Here is a 26,727-nt window from a genome sequence, read left to right as displayed (position 1 = left end):
GCCTGGGTTCCATCCCCAGGATCACAAAACAAACAAACAAAAAAGAAACTAGACAATCTTTGAAATATGAAAAATTATTTCTCAATTTATAAGTAGGATTTTAAATATATATTTTTTTTTTTCTTTTTACCATGTAAGTTTAGGAAAGTGATAACAAAAGATCTGCTTCTGGCCTCAATAGACTTTAGTTTGGGGGTCTGGCCTGACACGATGGACCAGAAGGTGGAAAACAAGCTCCGATGAGCCTATTCCTGAGATAAATGTACTCCAGGGACTTTGAGCTCATGCAGGGAACTTCCTAATGCTTCCATCTTAAGTCTCTGTGGACCTAGGGTGGGTTGGGAAAGGAGACTCAGGGTGGGGGGTTGGGAGGACACACTAAATTTGTCCTCTTGTCCTCGCTGTGGAGGGCAGGAATGATCTTACATTTCCTGCGTGTTTACAAGGAGCCAGGCTCTGCTTCAAGCACTCAGATAATCATTCCTAACAACCCATAAAATAATTACTATTATTATCTCCACTTGCCAGATGAGAAACTGAAGACAGGGAGGTTAAAAGCAATTTGAGCAATATCATATCCTAGAAGGTGGAGGAGTGGGTACCTTCCTGGTAGCCATTTTAAGAGATGTCAATCAAATGCTTTAACTTTATTAAAATATCGAGAGAAAGCAAGACTGCAAGCAGAGCCTGGCACAGTGGCTCACGCCTGTAATCTCAGCCACTTGTGAGGTTCAGGCAGGAGGATCTCAAATTAAAGCCTGCCTCTCAATTAAGTGAGACCCTCAGCAACTTCGTGAGACCTTATCTCAAAAAATAAAAAAACACTGGGGATGTAGCTAAGTAGTAAAGCGTCCCTGGGCTCAATTCTCAAGAAAGAAAAGGAGGGAAGGAATGAAGAGAAAGAGGAAAGAAGGTAGAGAGAAAGAGAGAAACAGCAAGCAGGGCAGGTCTGGGAAGCAAGTGACTTATCGCCTTCGGAGATAAGAAATTGCTCTGCAGGGGGCGTGAGAGTCAAAGGTGAGCTCCCTGCGTGCGTGGTGGAGAGGTCAGTGGTCAACTGCTAGCTGGCCTCGGCTGAGAGCTAGCGCTCTTACTCTCTACCAAGCCCCAGCTGGCAAAGACCAGAGAAGGGGCTGGGCGACTGGAGAGAAACCCAGTCACAGCTGGCACCAGCCACGTGGCCTAGGCTCGGAGCCAGGAGGCGGGACTGGGGGCGTGGCCTGGGCGTGCGACGCGCGGCGGGCGAAATGCGCCTGCGTGGATGGGCGGGGCGGGGGCGCGGTGATAGCTCCACCCGAGCCGCATTAAAGGCGGCCCCCACCGGCTCGCGGTCCAGCCTTCGCGGTGCGCAGGCGCTAGCTCTCTCCTTGTCAGTCGGCACCGCGTGCAGGCGGTTGACTGTGGCGGTGGCGGTCAATTGTCTCCGGCACCATGAGCGGTTTCAGCAGCGAGGAGCGCGCCGCGCCTTTTACCCTCGAGTACCGAGTCTTCCTCAGTGAGTGTTGGCGGCCTGCGCCGCCTCCCTCCCCCCGGCCGCCCATTCATTCCGGGCCTCGCTGCGGCCCGCTCTCAACCCCTGGTCTGCGGCGCGGGCCGGGCTCCTCGGGCGCGTCCCCACGTCTTGGCGGGAGGGACAAGATTCGCCTTCTGGCCATCCCCCTCTTGACGGAGGAGGCTTCTCATTTCACCTGCTCGGCGGGACCCACGTCCGGGCCCGGCTAGTTTTGCAGGTTCGGGCTCCGGCAGGGTCAGATGGGAAAGAATCCACTGAGTCACCCTAGAAAGGTGCCTGGAGGTAAAACAATCCCCGTAAGAGGATTGCGGGGACCGAGGGCGGTGACCGCCCGAAGACCTTTATCCCTCCGCCCTAGCCCAGATTGTAGGCGGTGAGGCGGGTCAAGTAGTCGTCCTCGTTTACGGACTAGGAAACTGAGACCCGGGTCACGCACGACCCATCCTCGGAGGTCGCGCTCCTGGCTCTCGCACCGCGTGTTTTCCCGTAGCGCTGATGCTAGGAATGCTCCTTCTGAAACAGAAAGAGTGCAGCTCCAGCTAGACAGGTGACGTCAATCTGGGGAACACGAGTGAGCAAGTGCCAAGTTTATACTCGGGTGCGGGGGTCGGCATCCTAGGATACCCATCCCAAGTCCTGCACCGAGAGGCGAGCAGGTTGCCTGGGCGCACCACCTTATTCCTTGCTGGTCCAGGAAAGCTACCCAGATTTATCTTGATCTTACCCTCCCACCCTCAGATACTAGGAATAGATAAATGGCTTTAACGGAGGCGTCAGAAAACTGTCACCAAAGTCGCTTCTATTTTAACCTCTTCAGTTTTATGTAAAGGAAATGGGCAGGTGCAGAGAGCTCTTGAGTTAGTGCATGAAGGGCAGGGAAGGGAGTACTGAAAGAATGAACAAAGCACCTGGCAAAACGTAGCCTGGTTTGAAAGGAAAAGGAAAGTGAGCCCTAAAGCTTACATGTCGAGTTGAAGATTAAACCACCAGATAAAATCCAGGAAGGGTGGGACTCCCCATTTTATTCAATGTCAGAGTTAAGCATCCAGGACAGTGCAGGAATTTTTGGCTAATAGTTCACTGAGAAGTGTTGGCTTCAGAATTTCCCTATAGAATAGGCTTAGAGAAGTGACTGGTTTCGAGGTGAGGGGAGAATTATCTTCAGACTACATAGGCAGAACAGACAACAGTGTTTTTACTTAGGTTGTGTATTGACAGTGAGTGAGTGGTGGTTAAGGTAGTTCACCCTGACTAAAGTAAACTATAAAATGGAGCTCTCTAGAATTTAAGAAATAATCATGTAATTTTTTTTTTTTTTTTTTTTGTACCAGGGATTGTACCCAGAGGCACTTAACCACTGAGCCACATCCTAGCGCTTTTGGTGTTTTATTTAGAGACAGATTATAGCACTGAATTCCTTAGGGCCTGTGAGTTGCTGATGCTGGCTTTGAACTGGCAATCTTCCTGCTTCAGCCTCCTGAGCTGCTGGTATTTATAGGTGTGTTCCACCATGCCTGGCTAGAACTATGTAATTAATTTCATGTGCTTTTTGTAAATTAGATTTCTTAGCTTCTTTCCTTAATATGGAAAGTAAAGTTTTTACCTTTACATTACATTTGTTAAAACTTCTAAGTGTTCTGGGTATTGTGGTGCCTGCCAGTAATCTCAGTGATTTGGGATGCTGAGGCAGGAAGATTGCAAGTTTGAGGTGAGCCTCAGCAATTTAGCAAGACCCTAAACAACTTAGTTAGACCCTATCTAAAAACAAACAAACAAAAAACAGGGCTGGAAATGGGTTATAGCTCAGTGGTAAAGTGCCCCTTGTTCAATCCCCAGTACAAAAAACAAAACACAACACTGTTAAGGGTCTGAAAGGCTGTGAAGTCACAATTGACTCTGAAGAGACCCCTACAGGACTGGGGACAGTCACAAGTTTTTCTGTTCCACTTTGTTTTTTAAACTTGATGAGATTCAATGTGGATGGACTGTTAGGTCTTCTAAGAACAGAATAGTGAAAAGGATGTATGTGTGGTTATTTGTTTGCTTGCGGTGCTCGAAGGTCCTTACACACAGCTAGGCTAGGCAAGTCCTCTACCATTGAGATACATCCTCAGTCCTGGGAACATTTTAAAAAATGACTTTTGGATAGTTGAGTCTCTAGAGTATAGAAATTACCTGCAAAGAATTGTTGCAACTTGATTAGTCTTAAAAGCCATTATTTAAGATAGCCATCTTAAAACATCACTTAAAGCAACATGATTTATAATTTAGCATCTAAGTGCCCTTCTCCAGGTTTTTTTTTTTTTATAAAAGTTATGTATACATTTGAGTGATACAAGATGAGTCAAAAAAAAAAAATTGATCATCTTTTGTATACTAAGCAGTGCTAGATTTAGGGGATGCAAGGCAGTTCCTGTTCTTGTAATAGGTGTTCCTGCCTGTTACATGCCTACAGAGTGCATTGGGTAAAAAATAGCCTGGGAGGAAGCACAAGAAAAATGAAATATGCAACCAGATTATTTTGTTTGGATGTGGGAATAAAATTTTAATATTCAAAAATATGTACTTCAGTCCTTAATATAAGCAACTCCAGAGGCTGAGACAGGAAGATCACTTCCAGGCCAGCCTCAACTACATATTGAGACATTGTCTCAAAATAAAAAAAGGGCTGGGTTCAATCTCCAGTACCAGAAAATAAAATAAAAACAAAAGTGTATACTTCATGCATTTGGCAATATAACCACAGTAATAACCTTTTAAATTTATTTTGCAGAAAATGAAAAAGGACAATATATATCTCCATTTCATGATATTCCAATTTATGCAGATAAGGTAAGGTATCCCTGTCATTTGAACATGGTCTTTTACTCAGATCAGCTATTTCTACATATGGGATTGTTTCTAACAAATGTTTAAAATGTCTTGTTGTGCTTAGTTAAAAGTTTATTGACTAGGAGCTGGGGCTGTAGCTCAGTGTTAGGTTTGATCCTCATAACCACATAAAAATAAATAAAGATATTGTGTCCATCTTCAACTAAAAAATTTTTTTAAAAAAGTTTATTGACTAAATAAAAAATAAGTCTGTTCTACCACTGTACTATCCCCAACGCTTTTTCGTTTTTAAAATCTTTTTTGTAGTTGTAGATGGGCAGAGTGCCTTTATTTAATTAATTTATTTATTTGTAAGTGGTTCTGAGGATCAAACCCGGTGCCTTACACACTCTAGGCAAGCACTCTACCAGTAAGCTACAGCCCCAGCTCTGATTTCATTTTTGACATAAAGTTTCACTAACTTGTTCAGGTTGACCTTGAACTTCTAGCCTCCTGAGGTGTCAGCCTTCCAAATATCTGGGATCACAAGTGTGTGCCACCGTGCCTGGCAAGAAATCAGTCTTAAAACCAGATTATTCAGTTAAAGAAGCAACTACATGTTGGGAAAGATTAGAGGAATAGAGGCAGAATTTTTTAGGGTGCTTTATTAAATAAAAAAATCACATTGGTCTTTGTGTTTAGAACTAAAATCTTAGTACTTCATTACTCTAGCACAAAATCTTGTCTATAATGTTTGTTTGTTTATTTTGGTACCAGGAATTGAACCCAGAGGCACTTAACCACTGAGCCACATCCCCAGCCCTTTTTTATATATTTTATTTTAGAGACAGGGTCTCACTGAGTTGTTTAACACCTCACTAAGTTGCGGAGGCTGGCTTTGAACTAAAAATCCTCCTGCCTCAGCCTCGTGAGTCTCTGGGATTATAGGTGTGCACCACCATGCCTCACTAGTGATCTGTTCTTATATGTACCCAATGAGCTGGAGATTTAGTAGATTGGTATGTTTACCATAAATTAATAAGAACCTTTACTTTTCTAGGAAAAATATTTACAACTAGATATATATTAAAAACTGTAGGGCTGAGGTTGTGGCTCTGCGATAGAGCGCACGTGTGAGGCCCTAGTTTCGATCCTCAGCACCACATAAAAATAAACAAAGGTGTTGTGTATAACTAAAAAATAAATATTTAAAAAAAAAAAAACTTTATAATCCTTGGGTAGTAGGATTAACCAGTGACTTTTTTGTTTTTGTGGGGTTAGGGATAGAACCCAGGGCCTTACTTACACATTCTAGGCAAGTGATTACCACTGAGCTGTATCCTCAGCGCATATTTTCACAACTTTAAAAGCGGGGAGTGCTGGGGATATAGCTCAGTTGGTAGAGAGCTTGCCTTGCATGCTTAAGGCACTGGGTTCAATCCCCAGCAACACACACAACACACACACACACCAAAAAACCCAGGGTTTTTTTGTTTTTAGCCTCCTTTGCAGTAGGAGTAGTTTGTACTGTGTCCAGGAACTTGACACAGGACATATATCTGGTTTTATACATTTCATATTTCTTTTTTTCTTCAAGAAGAAGTTTGAGTTATAAAAGCCACATAGGCTACTGACCTTCCTTGGGTTAGTGTTGATCCATACTACATATGAATGTCACATTGCAATGCATGTGTAGAATAATAGTAGATGAAATTTTTTCCTTGTGTGTGCTCAGTCTTACTGTTTTCTGGGCTTGACTCTTAAGAATAGACAAATATATTGTACTGTTCTTCTGCCAGGAAGTTTGCTTAAGTTCCCTGTTGACACTTAGGCACTGGCAGAAAATCCATTTCATGTGTTGCTTCAGAGGAGCCTGCCTGAACTAGGCCCCAGTTGGAGACGATAGAGCACAGAGCCCCAAGACAGTTATGTGCCATAGTTATACAGGAGGGACCTCTAATTGGCATGTGTTTTCCTGTAGAAGACTCAAAATTTTATCTATTCAAAAACTCGGTTTGTTGCATCTGATTTCCTGAGAGCTTATGAATTATGATTCCTCCCCACCTCTTGAATTGGTCTCATTTGGTGAGTTTGACCTGTCCATTTGTTGAATAATAGTTTTACATCATACGTAAAGAACTTCATGGTAACGACTCCGACCATTGTGAATAATGAAGGTGAGTTCAGAAAGGAAACCACTTTACACATAATTGATTTTTGGTGTTCATAAATAATTAGACAGTGTTCTAGCCAAGAACAGAATGATCATAGAAGTCATAGTACCTGCTCTTATTGCTGCTTCAAATATTCCAAGATAGGAAACTTTTGGTGTTGTACAAAACATCTTTACTCAGTTACCCTGTGACACTGAAGTCTTGTATGGAGTTGCTTGTATCTGTGGTATGGTTACTCAGGAAGCCTCTACCCTCTGCCACCCTGTGCTGGCTCAGACGTGTGAGCTCTGGATTTCTGCAGTTGTCCAGAACCTAAGGACCTTGTTGCTTCTGATTCCTCCTTGAGAAGCTCTTTTGTTTTGTTTTCAGGGAAGTTGTTGAAAACACAAACATAGGTGTGGGCAATACGGGTTAATTTTGGATTATTACCTCCCCCCCAAAGTTTCCTTTCTCTTTTTCTTTCTTTCCTCTCCAATTCCAATGTGATTAAGTTTGCGTGATATATTTTTGCGTGTGTGGTCATAATCTTTATACCTAGTATGGTAAGTCTTTGAGGTAATGAGGGAATGTCACTAACAGTAAAGATGTACCTTTAACATAACTCCACTAAAGAAAAATGTCCAAAGGCTTGTATATTGTACTGCACATCAGGATCTTTCAATGTGGGTAACATCCAATTTGATTATGCCATTAGGTTGTCAAGTTAGCCAGGACTGGAAGTTGTTATGACTCAGGTGTTTTATGTCCAAATGTAGTGGGTAGAGTAGGTGAAGGCAAGGAGTCGCTGGATATATATATATTTTTTTTGTACGAACTCCCTTTGCTCTGCCTTTGTTTGGGGATCAAATATAAAGTACCTGAGACTGGGGTTGTGGCTCAATGGTAGATCCCTTGCCTAGCATATGCAAGACACTGGTTCAATTCTCAGCACCTCATATAAATAAATAAAATAAAGGTTCATTGACAACTAAAAAATTAAAAGATATATACACACATGTATCTGTGGCTCAGGAATATCTTCTAAGAACTTCTAAGATACCAGGAATTTAAAAATCCCAGGACATGGTAAATAATATGAACACTGAGTAGATAAAGATACAAAGTGCTCATATGTCATGACTTGATATTATAATTTTAGAAGTGTGGTGTTTTCCTAGTCCATGGACCTTATTTATTTATTTTTTTTAATTTTTATTTTTTTAAATTTTCGGTGGACACATCATCTTTGTTTGTATGTGGTGCTGAGGATCGAACCCCGGGCCGCACGCATGCCAGGCAAGCGCGCTACCACTTGAGCCACATCCCCAGCCCCAAAGTCCATGGACCTCTAATGTTCATGTTAAAAACTAGTTCTGACTATGTAGCATCTTTGTTTTTCCTGAACTTGTGGGAACATATAGTAGTTTGTGTAAATATGGAACTGTCTCTTATTCCCCTCCAAAAAGGTCAAGCTTCTAATCAAATAGGTTGATGTTTTAGAAACTTTTATTTTCTGCAGTTTTGGGGCAGTTGTGCATTTTTCTTGGGAAAGGTTCTAGTTAGTCATTGCAAATGATAAAAATGTTGATAACTAGAAATGTAGGCTCTTTTTATTAAAAAAAAAATCAAGCAAGAGGAGAAAATAAATTACTGTTAGAATATCTGTTTTCAAAATTTAGTAATTCTGAAGTTATCTGAAGGGGAAAAGTAGGTGTTTATTCTTAGTTAAGACTTGGAGGATTAAGTTACCACTCTGTGTTGGTACATATGGCAGGGTGTATTTCTAACTATCAGGATTGTTTGACTGCCATAAGCAAGAAATCTTTGTAATTGCATAATAACAAAGTTCAGGTTGAGCATCTGAAACTTTTTTTTTTTTTTTAAGTTGTTGATGGACCTTTATTTATTGATTTTATTTATATGTGGTGCTGAGAATCAAACCCAGTGTCTCACACATGAGAGGCAAAAGCTCTGCCACTGAGCCACAATCCCGGCCCAGAATCGGAAACTTTGAATGCTCAAAATGTTTCATGTTCAGAGCAATGGAATTGGATTAGGGATACTCAACTAGTAGAGTCTATATAACTGTTCCAGAATCCCAACACCTGAAATCAAATGCTTTTGGTCCCAAGCATTTTGGATAAGGGTACTTGGCCATACTGGCCGTGTTTTTTTTTTTTACTTTAATAGGTTAAATCATCTTCCTCTGGACTGTTAACACAATCTTTTTGTTTTCTAGTTGGACACATTATCTTTATTTTATATATTTTTATATGGTGCTGAGGATCGAACCCAGGGCCTCGCACGAGCTAGGTGAGCGCTCTACCTTTGAGCCACAATCCCAGCCCTGTTAACACAATCTTTGAGCAAAAAAATTTTGTGTGTAGGGGTGGGGATTGACATGTTTTCCTTTGCTGTTACAATTTTAAATAGGGCACAATAGTATAAACTTTGTTCATCATATTTCTTTCCATTAGCTTCTAAAATAGACTATCATTTGTCTATTAAATAATTTAGGAATCCATTTATTTGTAACAACTGGAGAGAATATCCTTCTATAATCATAAAACCAACTTTGATGCCTAAACTGAAAAGTCACTGTTAAGAGCCATTGTTGCTCAGTGATCACTGAATAAGGTAAAATATTCTTGGAATGATGAAAAACCTGATGCACCTTTTCAAAACCATTATGGGGCTGGATCATTTCCTTATTACCTATGTGAACTCTTTTTTAATTGTTGATGAACCTTTGTTTTATTTATTTATATCCAGTATTGAGATTTGAACCCAGTGTCTCACACATGCTAGGCAAGCACTCCACCACTTATCTACAGCCCCAGCCCCTATGTGAGCTCTCTGATAGGGATTTTGTACATCTGAAATTCAAAAAAAGTATAAAGCTACTCATTTGGTATTAGCTTCTTTATATCGAATCTCTAGATGGTTTTAGAAAAATATTCTTTCTACAACCACCACTGTCTTACTTCTACTGAAAACATTAAAAAATGAGTGGTGGGGGGCTGGGGTTGTCACTCAGTGATAGAGTGCTTGCCCAGCATGTGTGAGGCACTGGGTTCGAGTCTCAGCACCACATATAAATAAGTAAAATAAAGGTACATTGACAAGTAAAAAAGTACTTAAAAAAAAAAAAATCAGAGTGGTGGGATCAGAGGGTGATTTTTGTTTCTTTTCAGGTCTGGCCTTTACTTGATTTCTGTCCGAAGTTTTCTAGAGAAATAAATCATGAGTCAACTTGAAAATGCTTATTTCAGCTACTTGTATAAATCTATGATATAGTGTGTCATGTTCACTAGGCTTTAGATCTAGTGTTGTAAACAGATCACAAGTCATGAGGGATGCAGCACTCCTGGGTTCAATCCTCAGTATCAAAAAACAAAAATAAAAAAATAACCGCTACTTAGTTGAACTTTCATGTGGTAATAGCTCCCCCTTGTGAATCTTTAAGATATTGCTCATGAAAACTTTTAAATCCCTGACATAGTTTACAGATCTTTCCTTTTCATAGTTAAGACGTGATAGTAGATAAATGTAGTTCTTGAAAACTTACAGTGGACAAAGTGAAATTTAACCAGAGGTTGGTCCTGAGGCTTCCTACCCATGAACAATTGTTACATTTTCTAAACCATCTAGTTATTACTTAATAGGGATATAGGAAAAGAGTGGTTCATTCAGTCCCAGATTTAAGTGAAATCTCTATTTTATTGGCTTTATATGGTATTCCATAGGCATCAGGAGGCTTGGCAGAGTGTACACACGTGTAGCTTTTCTGCTTGTTTAAAAACAACAGCAAGGTGATTTCTGACTTGATACCTTTGACTTATTCCCTGAAGTTTATCAGCCTTGTCTTTTCATGCAAAATAGCAGAGGGGTACTTCTAAAAAGTTGGTGTAAGTAATTTTCGTTTCATTTTATTCATTCATAGGTTGAGCCCAGGTTCTCATGCATGCAAGACAGATGTTGGGCTACCAGTGAGCTACAGTGCCAGCCCTATTTATTTATTTTTAGTGGAATATCACCATGTTGCCCAAATTGGTCTAAAACTCTGGGGTACAAATGAGATCCTCTTAGCTCACTCTTCTGAATAGCTAGGTCTATCACTCAGCTCTAATTTTCATTTTCTTTTTCCCTTTGGTGGGGCTGGGAATTGAACCCAGGGCCTTCCACATGCTAGGCAAGTGTTATACTGCTGAGCTACATCCCCAGTCCCTTAAAGGTAGATGTTTGTGGGGGATTGGGAAGTACTCGGAATTGAACCCAGGGGTGCTCTACCATTGAGCTACATCTCCAGCCTATTTCAGTTTTGATCTTGAGATAGTCTACACAAAATTGCAGAGGTGATCTTCAACTCATGGTTCTCCTGCCTCAGCCTCCCAAGTTGCTGGGATTACAGGTGTGCACCACCACACCCAGTTTAAAGACACATTTTTGTTAAAAGAATGATTGCAGATTAAGCTTCATCTGTGTCCTTCTAGGGGCTGCAAACAGAAAAACTCACTACAAGTTTTATTCCTTGGTAAAAATCATAGTCTGGAGGCTGGGGCTATAGCTCAGTGGCAGAGCTCTTGCCTAGCATATGTGAGGCACTAGTTTGATCCTCAACATCACATAAAAAAATAATAAAAATATTATATGTCCCCCTACAACTAAAAAAAAAATTTGTAAATTTTATAAATCATAGTCTGGGGCTGGGGTTCTGGCTAAGTGGTAGAGTGTTTGCCTAGCACACTTGAGGCACTGGGTTCTATCCTCACACCACATAAAAATGAAATAAAGATATTCTGTCCACCTATAATAAAGTAAATAGTCTGTTTAAAGCTCTGTTTTAGTTAAACAAAAAATATGGACTTGCCATTGGTTTTCTAAATATCTTTTTTTAGTTATCAATGACCTTTATTTTATTTATATGTGGTGCTAAGAATCAAACCCAGTGCCTCACATGGGCTAGGCAATCGCTCTACCACTGGGTTACAACCCCAGCCTCTGCCAAGTCCATATTTAACTTGGTATGCAAAATGAGATGAAAAAGTATGCATGCTCCTGAAAATCATCTACTTTACAGTAAACAGTTTAAGCGGGGGTGGGGGGGGTGGGGGGGCTCGGGCAGTAAATACATACACACACAACTTAAGGCTCTTAGCTAATTATAATACTACTGTGTTTGCCTGACATTTTTGGAATATGTTTTTCTTCAATGCCAAACAGACTTTAGTCCTTTTGGGACTTGATTTTGAAAAGCAGTCAAATTTGGAGAATAATGTAGGTAATCTAGCTGTATAATTTTGTTAAAGTATGATCAAGTAATTAGGCTGATTTAGGGGTTTCTCTCTCCCACCCTGTACTGGGGATTAAGTCCAGGGATGTTCTCTCATCCCCCATCTTTTTTTTTTGTTTAAAGATAGGGTCTTACTAAGTTGCTAAAATTGACCTCAGACTAACAATTTAACTTTGGAAGAAACACACATGCTTTCGGTAATAAGAGACAAATTAGCTCCTGTGGTCATCTTATCTTTGCTTTGTTTTTCCAGGATATCTTTCACATGGTTGTTGAAGTTCCACGTTGGTCTAATGCAAAAATGGAGGTAACGTTTCACCTTCAATATCAGACTTAGGATATTAGGTATTAGATATTATTAGGATATTAGGTATTATTAAGGGTGAAACATCTGTACTCTTCTCTGTGCTCACACTAAACTTAGCCATTTACTATTTGTAAATATGCTCCAGACTTTCCTTCCCCACACCTTTGCTTCTGATGTTCTCAAACTTTTTTTTTCTTGTATTCTTTTTTCTGGTACTAAGGAATGAACCTGGGGTACTCTCCACCAAGCTGTACCCTCAGCACTTTTTCTTTTTCATTTTGAGACAGGGTCTCACCGAGTTGCCCAGGCTGGTCTTGAATCCATAGTCTTCTGTCTCAGCCTTCCAATTGGTAGAATTACAGACATGTGCCTCCATACCAACTTCCTCCTCTTATTCTTAAATTCTTCCTTGACTCCTCTTTAGCCTTCCCAGCTAAAGTAATCTCACTGGAATTTCTGTTGCGTTTTGTTAATTTCTTCTGATGACTCCTAACATGGATGCCTTTTTGTTATTATTGAATTTTTTGAACATGTTTTGCATGTAGTATACATTCATACCTTTTTTTTTTTTTTTTTTTTGGTACCAGGTATTGAACCCAAGGGCACTTAACCACTGAGCCATGTATCCATGTATTATTTTTAATACAGGGTCTGGCTAAGTTGCTGAGACTTACTTTGAACTTGAGATCCTCCTGACTCAGCCTCCTGAGCCATGGGGATTCCAGGCATGTGCACTGCACCCAGCACACTCAGATATTTTAATAATTTTAAATGCTTTAAAAGAAAGATGAAATTGGATTATATTTGTTTTGCCCTTATAATAAAAATCTTGGTATTTTTTTCAAGTGTTTCCAGCTAATTTTAGTTGTTGCTGTCTATAATTAGTAATTGATAATTGCCTAATTAAGCTTTCCACTTAAGGGCTAATTGTGAAAACATGTTAGTCCAAATTATAAAAATGTTAGGGATAAAATTAATTGCTAAAAGTGGAATTAGGAGACAACATGCCATAATTCATTTCCTCAGATATCTATTTGAATCTTTCAGATTGCTACAAAGGACCCTTTAAACCCAATTAAGCAAGATGTGAAAAAAGGGAAACTCCGTTATGTTGCGAATTTGTTCCCCTACAAGGGGTATATCTGGAACTATGGTGCCATCCCTCAGGTATGTTTGCATGTACTTCCTGAAAATATACTCTTTTAACTTACTAAAAATTAACTTAAGTGGTTAGTTAAAAATATATTGAACACCTTCAGAAAATGTAGACTTAAAAAACTTAGGAGTAATTAATACATTTTAATACTTCCTTAAATACCTTTTTTTCATAATTAGCTGAAATTTAAATACAACATTTAAACTCAGATTTGAAAGTTTATTCTTTTCCAAAATATTTTGGTTTTTTTAATGGACTGGTTATAAGATATATGCATTCTTTCTTTCCAGATTAAATGGCATGTCTACTAATAGAGACTTCTTTTTTGGGGGGAATGTTACTGAGGATCAAACTCGAGGCCTCATGCGTACAAGGCAGACACTTTACCACTGAGCTGTATCCCCAGCCCAAGTCTACAACTAGTAAATAGAGAACATAAGATGGTGGTTAAAAGCACTGATTTTTGGTTCTGGACTTATCTCCCTTTCTTTCTCCCTGAGACATTAATAATAATCAGTTCCTGAAGTTATTGGCAGAGATAAAGCATATAGTACCTCACATGCAAGTTCTTATACCCATTGACTTTTAGGTTTCGGGTCCCGATTCCTCCTTTGGGTCAAGCTCTTTGTGGTAAAGTAATGATGGGAGTCCTGTTTTCTTAAGCAGTTAGCCCTTCTAGAAGGGTATATTTTGCATTGTTTACTAATTTATCTCTACCAAAATGCCAGTACGCAGCAGATTCTTATTTGATATTTGAATGAAGAGTCACTATTATGAGTCTATTATGAGTAAACAACATTTATTTAATTCTGGTTTAGCTAGGCTAACGCTGTGGCACTTACTAACTGTTCAGTTTAGTTTTTCCTCTTGATAAGTGGTTTGTTTGTATTCACCATTAAGTCTATTAAATGAAATCTACTGTGAAACAATTTTTAAGTTACTAGAAAGAACATAAGTCAAACTCATGTAGCTTATTGGATAATCACAAAGTTGTCTGCCCTAACTATAGTGCCTTACCTTGTACTTCAGTTCATTTAGTGTTAGCATTTAAGTGTGGTGCCTTTAGGAAAACATTGCTGAAATGCTTTGTTGGATATGGTCTTCTTTATTTATCCCTCTTCATTTTTATCTTTTTGCTTTCACGTCAGCTGAATAGGCAAACAAATCCAAGTCATAAATATGCTCTGATAGAAGAAGAAAAGAAAAACAGCAGTTGCATTTCAAACCTAACTTCCTGACAAGCACAGGTCTCAGTTCTTTTGTGTGGTGCTCTGCAAGGGTCCTGGCTTCCCTTTTAGCAAGGAAAGCAAGCCAGGAATTTAAGCTTCAGAAAATCCTGATGAGACTTTTTAGTTGTGGTTCCTGGTCAGCAATGATGCTTTTAACATAAGAAAGTATTATGCCTACCCACATCTGTTTTAGTGTCTTAGTGTCTTATTTAGATGCTTAAAGTGAATAAAGAATTTTAAAAATGAGAAAAAAATAGTTGAAGATGCATGTTTTTGCAGAAAGAGTTATGGGATGTTATCTGTTAATGTCAACATAATCCACTTTGTCAGCAGCATATACAAGAATGATATACCCTAATCCTTGTTTTTTAGACTTGGGAAGACCCAGGACACAGTGATAAACATACTGGCTGTTGTGGTGACAATGACCCAATTGATGTTTGTGAAATTGGAAGCAAGGTAATGAAATTGGACATTTTATTCTACTGTGTTAAGATGAAATTAATGAAATATATCAAAATTCATGCTTTAAAAAATATTGTGAATATAGTATATGACTATTAGTGAAACAGTGATGTCTCTTTGGCGATTGGTTTCTCTTTCCTTCCAAGCATTTATACATTGCCATTTGTACATTTAAACCTAATCTGGGAAAAAATATGTATTTATGTGTATATGACTGAACGTACATGTAGAAGAAGGGGATATTCTGCAGTGTCCTGGGAGATGGACAGCTAGCCAATAGGTGAAGGGCACCAAAAGGCACATTTTATCTCAGTACAAAGCAAACTGAACCTAATGATTTGAAGAGATCGGTGAAATGACTCCAGCCAAATGGACCACATAAGCTTATAATAGTGATTCTTCTATTAAGTAGGGTTGCTCTAAAATTCTGGTTACAGTTCCTTCTTTCTTTCTTTTTTAAAATTGGTACTGGAGATTGAAAATAGGGGTCCTTCACCACTGAGCTACATTCCCTGCCTTTTATTTTGTATTTTGAGACGGGCTTGCCAAGTTGCCTAGGGACTTGTGATCCTCGTGCCTCGGTCTTAGTAAAGCACATTAAGAGATGTATCTGAAGCTAAGTGTAGTGTTACATGCCTGCAATCCCAGCAATTCTGAAGGCAAAGGCAGGAAAATCACAGGTTCAAGACCAGCCTTGGCAACTTAGCAAGACCTTATCTCAAAAATTTTTTTCAAAAGGGGAAATAGCTCAGTGGTAGAGACTTGCCTAGCATGTAAGAGGCCCTTGGTTCAAACCCCACTACTTCAAAAAGGAGAAAGAAAAAAAAAAGCCAATCTAAGTCTGCTGCAATGATACATGCATGTAATCCTAGCTACAAAAGAGGCTAAGGCAGGAGGATCACAAATTCAAGGCCAGCCTGGAAATACATAGCAAGACCCTGTCTCAAAAAAAGGAAAATTGTTTCTGAAACAAATTATGGTGAGCTTATTCTTCAGCACAAAGACAATATGAAAATATTATTAATTACCCTGAATTATGTTACTGATTTTCTTCTGACCTATAAGAGAACAGGACTTACAGGTCTTGTTTTCAACCTTAATAAGACTGATAAAGCATTTATATCTTTTAAAAATTTGCTTCAAGCTGGACAAGGTGGCGCACCCCTATAATCCCAGGAACTCGGGAGGCTGAGTCAAGAGGATCACAAGTTCAAGACCAGTTTTAACAACTTAGCAAGACCCTTTCTCAAATGTAGTTCTGTGGTGAAGTACCTCTGGCTTTAATCCCTAGTGCTTAAATAAATAAATAATTTTAAAGGTTTACTTCAAGGAACAATCTTCAAGTAAATTTGCAGAAATTTGACACCTTTCTTATTTCCTTCCTATTACTCCCAAGTAAAACTTTGTTTCAAACTTCCATTCTGTAATTCTGTCCTGACTGTGATTATTGCCCCTCAGGTATGTGCAAGGGGTGAAATAATCAGGGTGAAAGTTCTGGGCATATTGGCTATGATTGATGAAGGAGAAACTGACTGGAAAGTCATTGCCATTAACGTGGATGATCCTGATGCAGCGAATTATAATGGTAAGAAAATTAAGTCTTTCTAACTTTCTTAGGCAAGACCAAACTTTACCCATAATTATAATTGGAATTGTAAACCCCTGACTCCACATTGTTAAAGAATGGAGGAACAAAGCATTGTTATTTGTACAACTGAACTTGGGACAATTAACTAAAAAGTAAGCTTCTCTTTTGTTCTGTGAAAGGAAAAAAAATCTGTTTGGGTTTATTGGATTTTCTTTTAATGTATTTAGTAAGTTGTGTGATCATCACCACTGTCTAATTCCAGATAATTTCCTTTGCCCTAAAAGGACATTCTGTATTGTTGACATTATCTTTTGTGTGTAAGGAGGTGAGTATTGGAGATTGAACCCAACAGTGCTCTACCTCTGAGCTACATTCCCAACCTCATTGTTTTTTGAGATAGGATTTTGCTGAATTGCTGAGACTGGCCTCAAATTTGCCATCCTCCTGCTTCAGCTTTTGGAGTTGCTGGGATTACAAGCATTGACTACCATACCCAACTGATTTTATCATTTTTTTTGTTTGTTTTTGTTTTTCTTAGTTGTAGTTGGACACAATACCTTTATTCTTATTTGTTTTTATTTTTATGTGGTGCTGAGGATTGAACCCAGCACCTCACTCATGCTAGGCGAGTGCTCTACCACTGAGCCACAACCTCATCCCCTGATCTTAACATTTTTAAGTGTATAATTCATTGGTATTTAACACATTCACTGTGTTGTGCAACCACCACCACGAGGTCAGTTTACTTCCTTTCCCCTCCTTCTCCCAAGTCCTAGCAACCACTAGGTCTACTTTTGTCTCTAGAGGTTTCATGCACATGGGCCTGTATGGCACGCAGTCTCGTCTGGCTCCTTTCACTCATGTTGCCTGTATCAGTACTCACTCCTTTTTATGGCTGAATTTTGTTCCATTGTGTGGATGTTAACATTTTGTTTGTGTCCACCAGGTGTAGACATTTGGGTTCTAGTGATTATAAACAATGCCATGATCCTGTATGTGTTTTTGTGTGGAAATGTTTTTAATCAAAACAGTGGTACTGTTTCTTGTTCTGTGGCTGGTCCTTTCATTTTCTTAATAGTATACTTTGAGGTACTCGAGTTTTAAATTTTGATGGAAGTCCAGTTTTTCCTTTTAATCATCTGTTTATTTTTATGTGGTGCTGAGGATCGAACCCAGTGCCTCGTATGTGTTAGGCGAGTACTCTATCACAGAGCCACAACCCCAGCCCTTTTCTTGTGTTTTTGGTGTTGTGTCTAAGAAACCATTGCCTGATCCAAGGTCATAAAGGTTTGAGCTTATATTTTCTTCCATGAGTTTAGTAGTCTTTGATTTATTTTGAGTTAATTTTTTCATAGGCGTGGAAAAACAGACTTGTATAACATGCAGCCTTTTGTGTCTAGCTGCTTTCACTCACTGTCCATTTTCTAGCTCATTCACGTGTGTAGGATGTAACAGTAATTAACCTTGCTTCTACTTCTAACCGTTTATCTGGTTATTGAATTAGTCTTATAAGTCAAATGGGTCTCACTGGGGAAGTGTCAGCAGGGCTGTGTTCCTCTGCGGGCCCTCGAGGAAAATCCATTTTTTTCTCACTGCAAACTTGAGTTCCTTGTCACAGCTCCTCTGACTCATCTTCCTTCTTTATGTGTAAGGACCTCTGTGATTACGTCAGGCCCACCCAGATGACCAGGGATAATACCCCAGTGTTAAGGTCAGATGATGAACAACCTTAATTCCATCTGCTCCATTTTTCCCCCTTGCTATGAAACAGCACTTTCACAAACTGGGAATTGAGAGATGGGTGTTTGTCTACCACAGCAGTAAAATTATTTTGTATGGCCCTGTACGGTGGATACATGATAAAGTGCATTTGCCTAACCCGTAGATTTTCCTAGTGGCAGAATAACGCCCCCTCTAGAAATGCCCAACTCTTAACCCTGAAACCTGGAAGATGTCACCTGTGGCCAGTGGGCTTTCTGACATGATTAACATAAAGGACCTGGGATGGGGGAAGTATCCTGGAGTAAGTATCCAAGTGGGCCTAATCCATCACACACGTCCTTTCCCAGCTGTGTTGACAGAGCAATGTGATAGCAAGAGAAAGCTCAGGGAGGTGCCACGTTGCTGGCTTGAAAATGCTGGAGGTGAGGAGGGGGCAATCTATGAAAGCTGATAAATGCAAGGAAACAGATTCTCTCCCAGAGTCCTTAGAAGGGTGCACAGCTGGGCCGGGTTGTGGCTTAGTGGTAGAGTGCTTGCCTAGCATGTGTGAGGCACTACCACATACAATAAACAAATAAAATAAAAGATATTAAAAAAGGTCACACAGCCCTGCAGACACCTAGTGGCACCGTGGAACTTCCGACCCACAGGACTGTTAGATAATAAACATGTTATTTTAAGCTACCAAGCTTGTGATTTTATTGTTTGTTTTACAGAATAGATTAGCTAATATACAGTATGGGAGTGAACCTTAGTGGATGTAAATTTTTTAAAGAATCATTTACAAGGTCAATTCCAGGATGAAATGTAGATTATAATGAAAGAATCTTACTTTATTACAAATGTATGAAAGAACCTCCCTGACCTTAGTTGCTTTAGGGATGAGTGAAATTAGTAAGACCAAAGGCAGAAAGAACTGCACATAGCATAGTTGTTTCTGTTGGGTCGCTGCTTCACAGGCCTAGTCACTAAACACATACTGGATCTGAGCAATTAAATAAATGGATGGAAGATGATGAACCAGGCTTCTCCCTGTTGCAATGGGAGGTTATAGATAAGCAAGGAGATGTGGCTAGAATTGTACGTGTAGTAATGGATTAGAGTTGGAGATACCAGTATGAACCCAAATTTATCCCAATGTAGAAACAGATGGAGACATAGAGAAATAACTTTTAGAGCATAGTGCAATGGTGCACACCTGCAATCACAGTGACTCTAGTGACTGAGGCAGGAAGTTTGCAAGGTCAAGGCCAATCTCAGCAACTTAGTGAGACCCTGTCTCAAAAAATAAAAAGGTCTGGGGATGTAGCTCAGTGGTAAAGCACCCCTGGGTTCAATCCCCAGTACCAAAAGAAAAGTTTTTTAAATACATGTATGTACATGACTTGGTATACACATATCTGTTTCTTTATCAGCTGGGAGGGCTTAGGAGAACTTTTCAGTGATGATGAGCTCCCCTGGAACCCAGATTCTACAATGAAGAGGATCTAAGATCCTGGGAGGAATGGCAGATTCTATGACTACAGCAGGGAATGAAAAGATGAGCCCCAAGTATCTTATAGTGTGAGGAAGTAAAGAACTACCCCCTAAAACATAATGGGAGGTCTGTCAAAGTAAATATTTGATGTTTTTGTTGAATGCATAAATAATAATGCATCTTGCAAATTCCTTATACTCTATAGATATAAATGATGTCAAACGACTGAAACCCGGCTACCTAGAAGCTACTGTGGACTGGTTTAGAAGGTACAAGGTTCCTGATGGAAAACCAGAAAATGAATTTGCTTTCAATGCTGAATTTAAAGATAAGGTGATATGTCATTCATAACTGTAGCTTTAGGCCTGTTATAATTCTCATTTAAAAATTAAACAAAAGACTAAAGACTTAGACAGTCTTTGTGTCTTATTAACCTTTGTTTAAATGTTCTCTGATTCAAAATAAAGTATCAGGGTTGGGAAATGTCTATCATATTTCTTAGTAATAAACAATTTTTAAATAGTGTCAGCATGATTTTTTAAAATAAAAACTTCACATCATGCTGGGCGTGGTGGCACACGCCTCTAATCCCAGTGGCTTGAGAGACTAAGATAGGAAGATTACAACTTCAAGGCCAGCGTTGGTAACCTAGCGAGGCCCTCAGCAGCTTAGTGAGATCCTGTCTCAAAATAAAAAGTAAAAGGGACTGGGGATGTGGCTCAATAGTTAAGCAATCCTGGCTTAAATCCCTAATTATGAAAAAAAAAAAAAAAAACTTCACCTCATAATGGTCGCACCCCACTTCTTTATTGAATTTGACAAAATCTGTGACAATTATGCATGGACATATGGTAACGAAAAAAAAAACACTTCTATACTGTAACTAATACATCTCTCTTTAAATTATAGGACTTTGCAGTTGATATTATTAAAAGCACTCATGACTATTGGAAAGCATTAGTGACTAAGAAAACAGATGGAAAAGGAATCAGTTGGTAAGTATTCCCCTCTTCTGCATGTTCAATACAGAACAAGCCCAAGGTTTGTACCCAAGGTTTCAGTAACCGTAAGACACTGTACTATTACATTCACTTGGTAAAGAACTACTTTTGTCAGTGCTCAAGTGAATGCAGACACTCTGAACAAGTACAATCTAAAACATAAAGAGGACAGTGAGGTCAGAGCTGTGTGAGGGTATATGTGAAAGGCTGCTGGCATCAGGGCATTCAGAATATAAAAGATAAAGATGAGTGCAGGGTTAGTATCCTCTGATGTAAAAACTTACATCACAACTACACCAGCGTCTACCATGTACACCAAATTTATCAACACTAATAGTAGCTAATGTTTATGAAGCAGTTAATATCTGCTGAGCCTGTAACGAGTGTGGGGTAATTGAATATAATATAATTACAGTCACTTCAGAATAAGTGTCAGAGCAAGAATTCATACTCTTGTCTGGCCCCTGAACCTGCGTTCTTAACAGTACAGTGGACTTCCTCAAGAGGCTACCCACTGTGATCACTTACCTATTCTGAAAATACTAATCAATGAAATAGATAATGGAATGAGGTGTAGGAATATTGGGAAGGGCAGAGCAAGTGTTGCAGATGATATTGTATATCCAGATATATGTAGTAGCTCAGTGGTAAGAGTACCCCTGGATTTAATCCTTAATACCCACTCCCTACCGCCACCCCACTCCATGCACAAATAAAAAAAAAAGTACCAAGGTTAAATAGTAAATCTTTAAGACCCAAGAAAGGGAAACTTTAAGATTCTGTTGAGGAATATGCAAGATGTTAAATAGAAAGATAATAAACTGTTCGAGCTGGGCACAGTGTCACACACCTGTAATCCCCACGGTTTAGGAGGCTGAGACAGAATGATCGTGTGTTCAAAGCCAGCCTCAGCAATGGCAAGGCACTAAGCAACTCAGTGAGCCCCTGTCTCTAAATAAAATACAAAAATAGGGTTAGGGATGGGGCTCAGTGGTTGAGTGCCCCTGAGTTCAATCCCTGGTACCCAAAGCGGGGAAAAAGAATGACATTCAATTTCTTCTAGAAACAATTTACATGTGAGAATAACCAGGAAAATTCAGGAAAAAAGAAAAAACAAAGGTAGTAGAGGTATAAAGGAGTGTTAATTATAATAGTAGGTTCATGTTGTTTACGGTTCATAATATAGAATATATTTTGAAGGCTGTGGTTATGACTCAGTGGTAGAGCACTTGCCTTGCATGTGTGAAGCACTGGGTTTGATTCTCAGCACCATGTAAAAATAAAATAAAGATATTGTGTTCACTTAAAACTAAAAAATAAATATTTAAAAAATAATAATAAAAAGAAAAAATTTATTAAAAATTTCTGGGCTGGGGTTGTGGCTCAGCAGTAGAGCACCTGCCTAGCATGTGCAAGGCCCTGGGTTCAATCCTTAGCACCACATAAAAATAAACAAATAAAGGTATTGTGTCCAGCTACAACTAAAAAATAAATATTAAAAAAAAAGCAGATATTTTGCTTGTAGTAGGCATGACCTTTCTAAATAACACTAATTTTAAAAAGTTTTATAAATGGTATTATTTTTTATGTATCGGAAGACGTTTCCCACTTTCTTATCTTTTTTAAACAATGCATAACAAAGGCCTGATTCCTTAACTTATTAACTTCAATAAGCTATTTATAAGAAAAAAGATGAAGGGGAAAAGGTAGAGAAATAGTTTGTTTATAAGAAGATATCGTCTTATTCATTGTTTAAAATGTAGTTAAATGCATGATTTTTTTTTTTTTTTTTTTTGTAGTACCACAGTGAATGTATCTTATAGATGTGGCCTTAGATTTTTTTCTTTAAGAAAATCCTACTGTATAAAAATAATTCTCCTAAGAATCTTCTATATCAGGATAATATCCTATAAACTGAAAATATCATAATTCCACAAACAGAGGAAAATCCGAGAAAATAAACAGTCAGGGTTTGGTGGTGCACGCCTGTAATTTCAGTACCTCTGGAGGCTGAGGCAGGAGGATTACAAGTTCAGGGCCAGCCTCAGTTATTAAGGCCCTAAGCAACTTAGTGAGACCCTGTCTCAAAATAAAAAGGACTGGGAATTTAGATCAGTGGTAACAGGTAATTGCAGATATTTCATTTCTCATTTTAATATTTTTTGTTATGCACACATTATGTTATATTAATGCTGTAATAAGAATTTAACTATAGATAAGCAAAAAGATCGTTAATCACGCTTTCCAGATACCTCTATTAATATTTGGAGGGGTTTTCCCCTAGTCCTTTATATTAGTACATAATACTTTTAAAAATAGTTAAAATTATATTGCATGCACAATTAATTTTATGCTTTTTTAATTTAACACCATACTACAAGCATTTTCCCATTATAATATGATGTAACATTCTGTTTCTGTATAATATTCTATCTTGTGGTTAAACCATTTTTCATTATCCCTTATTGTTGGACATTTTGGTTACTTCCAATTTTTCACTGGTTCACCATTCACAGTATGGGAATATCTTTAGAGATTCAGTCTTGTATTGGGCTCTCAGAGTGGAAATTTCTCTATCAAAGCTTATGAACTTTATAAAGATTTTGATTACATTTTAATGAGTTATTTTTCAGAAATGTAGAGTTCAGGTATTACTCTTACCAGGAGTTTCTTGTTTCAGATGTCCCATAAGCCCTTATAGGAACAGGGGTACATTTTTGTTTCATTTTCTTCAACTAGGAAAGACGTTTCTCATTTCAGTTGGTATTTCTCAGCTAAAGTATCCAGTCTCAGATTCTTAAATCTGAACTATAGATATTTGAGTAAAATTAACCACAAGAAAAATTCACCTTGACAAAATAATTAGTGTTTAATATAGGTGAGAGAGCTTTCAACCAAGCTTGAATGTCAGAAGGTCTAAATCTTCAACTTATTTTTTAACTCTTTTAAGAGGATTTTTTGTTGTTGTTGTTATTTTGTCTTCTGACTACTTTTGTTTTATTCATAGCATCTTCTGACTACTTTTGTTTTATTCATAGCATGAATACAACAGTGTCTGAGAGCCCCTTCAAGTGTGATCCTGATGCTGCCAAAGCCATTGTGGATGCTGTATGTAAAAGTTTTCTTTAAAAAAGAGGATGGGAGCTGGGTTGTGGCTCAGTGGTAGAGTGCTCGCCTAGCATGTACAAGGCCCTGGGTTCAATCCTTAGCACCACATAAAAATAAATAAAATAAAAGCATACTGTCCATCTACAATTACAAAAAAATTAAAAAAAAAAATGAGTGATAAATGATATGTTACCAAATGGAAAAAAAGTGCTTCTTTCACAGATAATTTGAGTACCCCCTATATTGTGTGAAGTCTTAAAATGAGAACCCATAAACACAGGTAAACATTTGACCAAGGGGAGAAGCTGAGGAATGATCCTACTGAACTGTAAGTTGGACAGGCAGCAAAATGGTATAATTCATAAAAGTCAAAATGACTGCAGAATGTGCCAGGTAACCCAAGTGCCTGTTACCTGTCATAAGCCATTTTTCACAAGAGAACCAGTATGGATTTACTTGTCTTCATTTTGGCAAGGACTGAGGAAGTTACTTAATTTTAGGTACCACTGCAGATTGTAATACTAGAAAAGAATGTCATGGGAGATACTAAACCAACCATCAAAATAATCGTTTTGTTTTTGTATTATTTTTAATTTTGTGGTTTAGACTTAAAAAAAAAACTGAACCAGATTACCTTCAATTATTATCACTTATAGTATTTAATAAAAAGGCAAACCGCTAGGTATAGTGGCATATGAGGCAGGAGGATGGCAAGTTCCAGGCCAATTTAGGCAACTTGTGAGACTTTTCCTCAAAATAAAAATAAAAAGGGCTGGAGATACAGCTCGGGGGTAGAGCACTTTCCTCGCATGGTCAATAAGTAATGGAACTCTGACTTAGCTGCCTTGCAGCATAGGGAAAAGGGACAACAATATGAGCCTGTTACATGTTTACTATGAATCCTGACAACATTGAGATAAATAAGAAAAACTGGGATGGAAAATCCATTGATCCATTATTATAACTTGACTTTTCCAACACTGCTTACGTTTTATGTGTGTGTGTATATAAAATTATTCTATATGCATAAAAGATAAGAGTCTTGAATATGTTAATGTCTCGTAGCAGAAGAGTAAAACTTGCACTATTCCTGTATATTACCAACTATTTTTAGAATCTAAAAATTAGGGTAGCCTTTTATCAAGATTCTTTCAAAGTTTGCAGTATACTTTTAGTTGTTTCCCCCCACATCAGACTAATGCATTTTAATATTTATTTTAGTTACCACCACCATGTGAATCTGCCTGCACAATACCAACAGATGGTAAGATCTACATTCCAGTAGAATCATTAAAAACTGGGTATATGTATGTAAAATTAAATATTTTATTTTTCACCGACATGTATATATGGAGCACAGAATGATGTTTTGATGTTATAATATAGGATGATTAGATCATGCTTAAGTCTGTCACCTCACATACTTTTTTCATGGGGTGAAAACATTTAAAATATACTGTTTGATCTATTTTTAGTGTACAGTGGGGTTGGGGCTGTAGCTTAGTGTAGATCTTAGCCTGCTCAAGGCCCTGAGTTTAATCCCTAGCATATAAGGAAGGAAGGGCCATTATGTAGTACAGCTGCCATTCTGTGCAGCACATTCCTACCTTATTCCTCCTGTCTAGCTGCCACTTTGTACCCTTGGATCAACATCTCCCTTTCCCTATCCTCCCTCTCCCACTCTCTGGCCCTTGGCAACCACCATTCCACTCTGAGCTTCTATGAACTCAACTTTTTTTAGATCCTACACATAAATGAGATCATGCTATATTTGTGTTTTTTGTGCCTTGCTTACTTCACTTGGCATTATGTGCACCAGGTTCATCCATGTTATATATAAATACATTTTTAGTATACCACATAACATATGGAGAGAGAAGGAAAAGAGAAACATTTTTAGAGTTCCTTAGCATATGTGAAGACGGATGGACTGCTACATAGCACCATTAGTGCCACTCTGTATCACACTGGTTTCCGAACTGTGACCCAGTGTTCCTCCGAGATCTATGTACATGCCTCATGGGCAATGTGGGAGGGACCCTGAGTTGGCTGGGCTCCACGTTCCCATCTGATAACCAGCTGCTTTGTCTGGAAAATGGTTCTCTCCCTGTTTAGCTCTTAGAAACCTGTTTTTTCTGTTAAGAAAATGGTTCTGCCACTTTAAAACAAATTTGAGAATCACATTGTACAATTAACATCAAGAGTAAGGAAGCCTGGGGCTGGGATTGTGGCTTAGTGGTAGAGCGCTAGCCTAGCTCGGGCGGGACCCGAGTTCGATCCTCAGCACCACATAAAAATAAAGGCATTGTGTTGTGTCCATCTACAACAACAACAAAAAAAACTTCAAAAAAAAAAAAGGAAGGAAACCTAGGTTGGGTATGGTAGCGTACTCCTATAATCCCAGTGGCTGAGGAGGCTGAGGCAGGAAGATCACTATATTTATGTTGAGATAATCTGTAGTGGGATCCATTAAAGCAAGTATAGTATTGTATATTGTGTGTAATTTTGATTCTCAGTAGCAATTCTGATCTGTTTTTCTTTTCTCTGAATACAGTGGATAAGTGGTTCCATCACCAGAAAAACTGATGGGATTTCTCTGGAATATAAGCTGATACTGCTGCATCCTACTCATCTGGAACTATTAGATGCAAAAGTAGTAGCTTTTCAAAGCTTTAAAATTATAGAACTCATCTAATTAAAGCAAATTCTTTTTTGACCAGTCTAATATATTCGGAATGTTACCTATCCAAAAGCATTTTTCGTATTTCAAGAAAGATAACTTTAGTACATGCTTAAATGTCAAAGCAGTTGTGGTTAGAAGTCATTTGTGAAGATGGGCAAGATGAACACATATTGGATGTGTATGTTTATCATGTGTTAGAAAATAAAATTATTTTGCTGAAA

General features: G+C 38.6%; 1 protein-coding gene across 1 annotated transcript; it reads left to right on the top strand.

The window, feature by feature from the left end:
• The first annotated feature begins 1,312 nt into the window (after window positions 1-1,312).
• Window positions 1,313-26,727, top strand: Ppa1 (inorganic pyrophosphatase 1). Its single transcript, XM_077105418.1, has 11 exons — window positions 1,313-1,495; window positions 4,287-4,345; window positions 12,024-12,077; window positions 13,125-13,244; window positions 14,835-14,921; window positions 16,386-16,512; window positions 19,920-20,047; window positions 20,624-20,709; window positions 23,754-23,823; window positions 25,045-25,087; window positions 26,378-26,727. Exons 1-11 carry the CDS (start codon window positions 1,432-1,434, stop codon window positions 26,407-26,409), a joined length of 870 nt encoding a protein of 289 aa, XP_076961533.1. The 5' UTR covers window positions 1,313-1,431; the 3' UTR covers window positions 26,410-26,727.

Source organism: Callospermophilus lateralis, chromosome 15, assembly GCF_048772815.1.
Source record: "Callospermophilus lateralis isolate mCalLat2 chromosome 15, mCalLat2.hap1, whole genome shotgun sequence".
NCBI lineage: Eukaryota > Metazoa > Chordata > Mammalia > Rodentia > Sciuridae > Callospermophilus > Callospermophilus lateralis.
The sequence above is the reverse complement of the archived record's forward strand: the minus strand, read 5'-3'. Positions and strand labels throughout refer to the sequence as shown.

Bases quoted from the DNA above. Each gene is read 5' to 3' on its own strand.
- Ppa1 (XM_077105418.1), top strand. From the start codon at position 1,432: ATGAGCGGTTTCAGCAGCGAGGAGCGCGCCGCGCCTTTTACCCTCGAG. The intron at 20,048-20,623 runs GTGATATGTCAT...TTTAAATTATAG, and splicing joins ATGCTGAATTTAAAGATAAG to GACTTTGCAGTTGATATTAT. The intron at 23,824-25,044 runs GTATGTAAAAGT...TATTTATTTTAG, and splicing joins CCAAAGCCATTGTGGATGCT to TTACCACCACCATGTGAATC.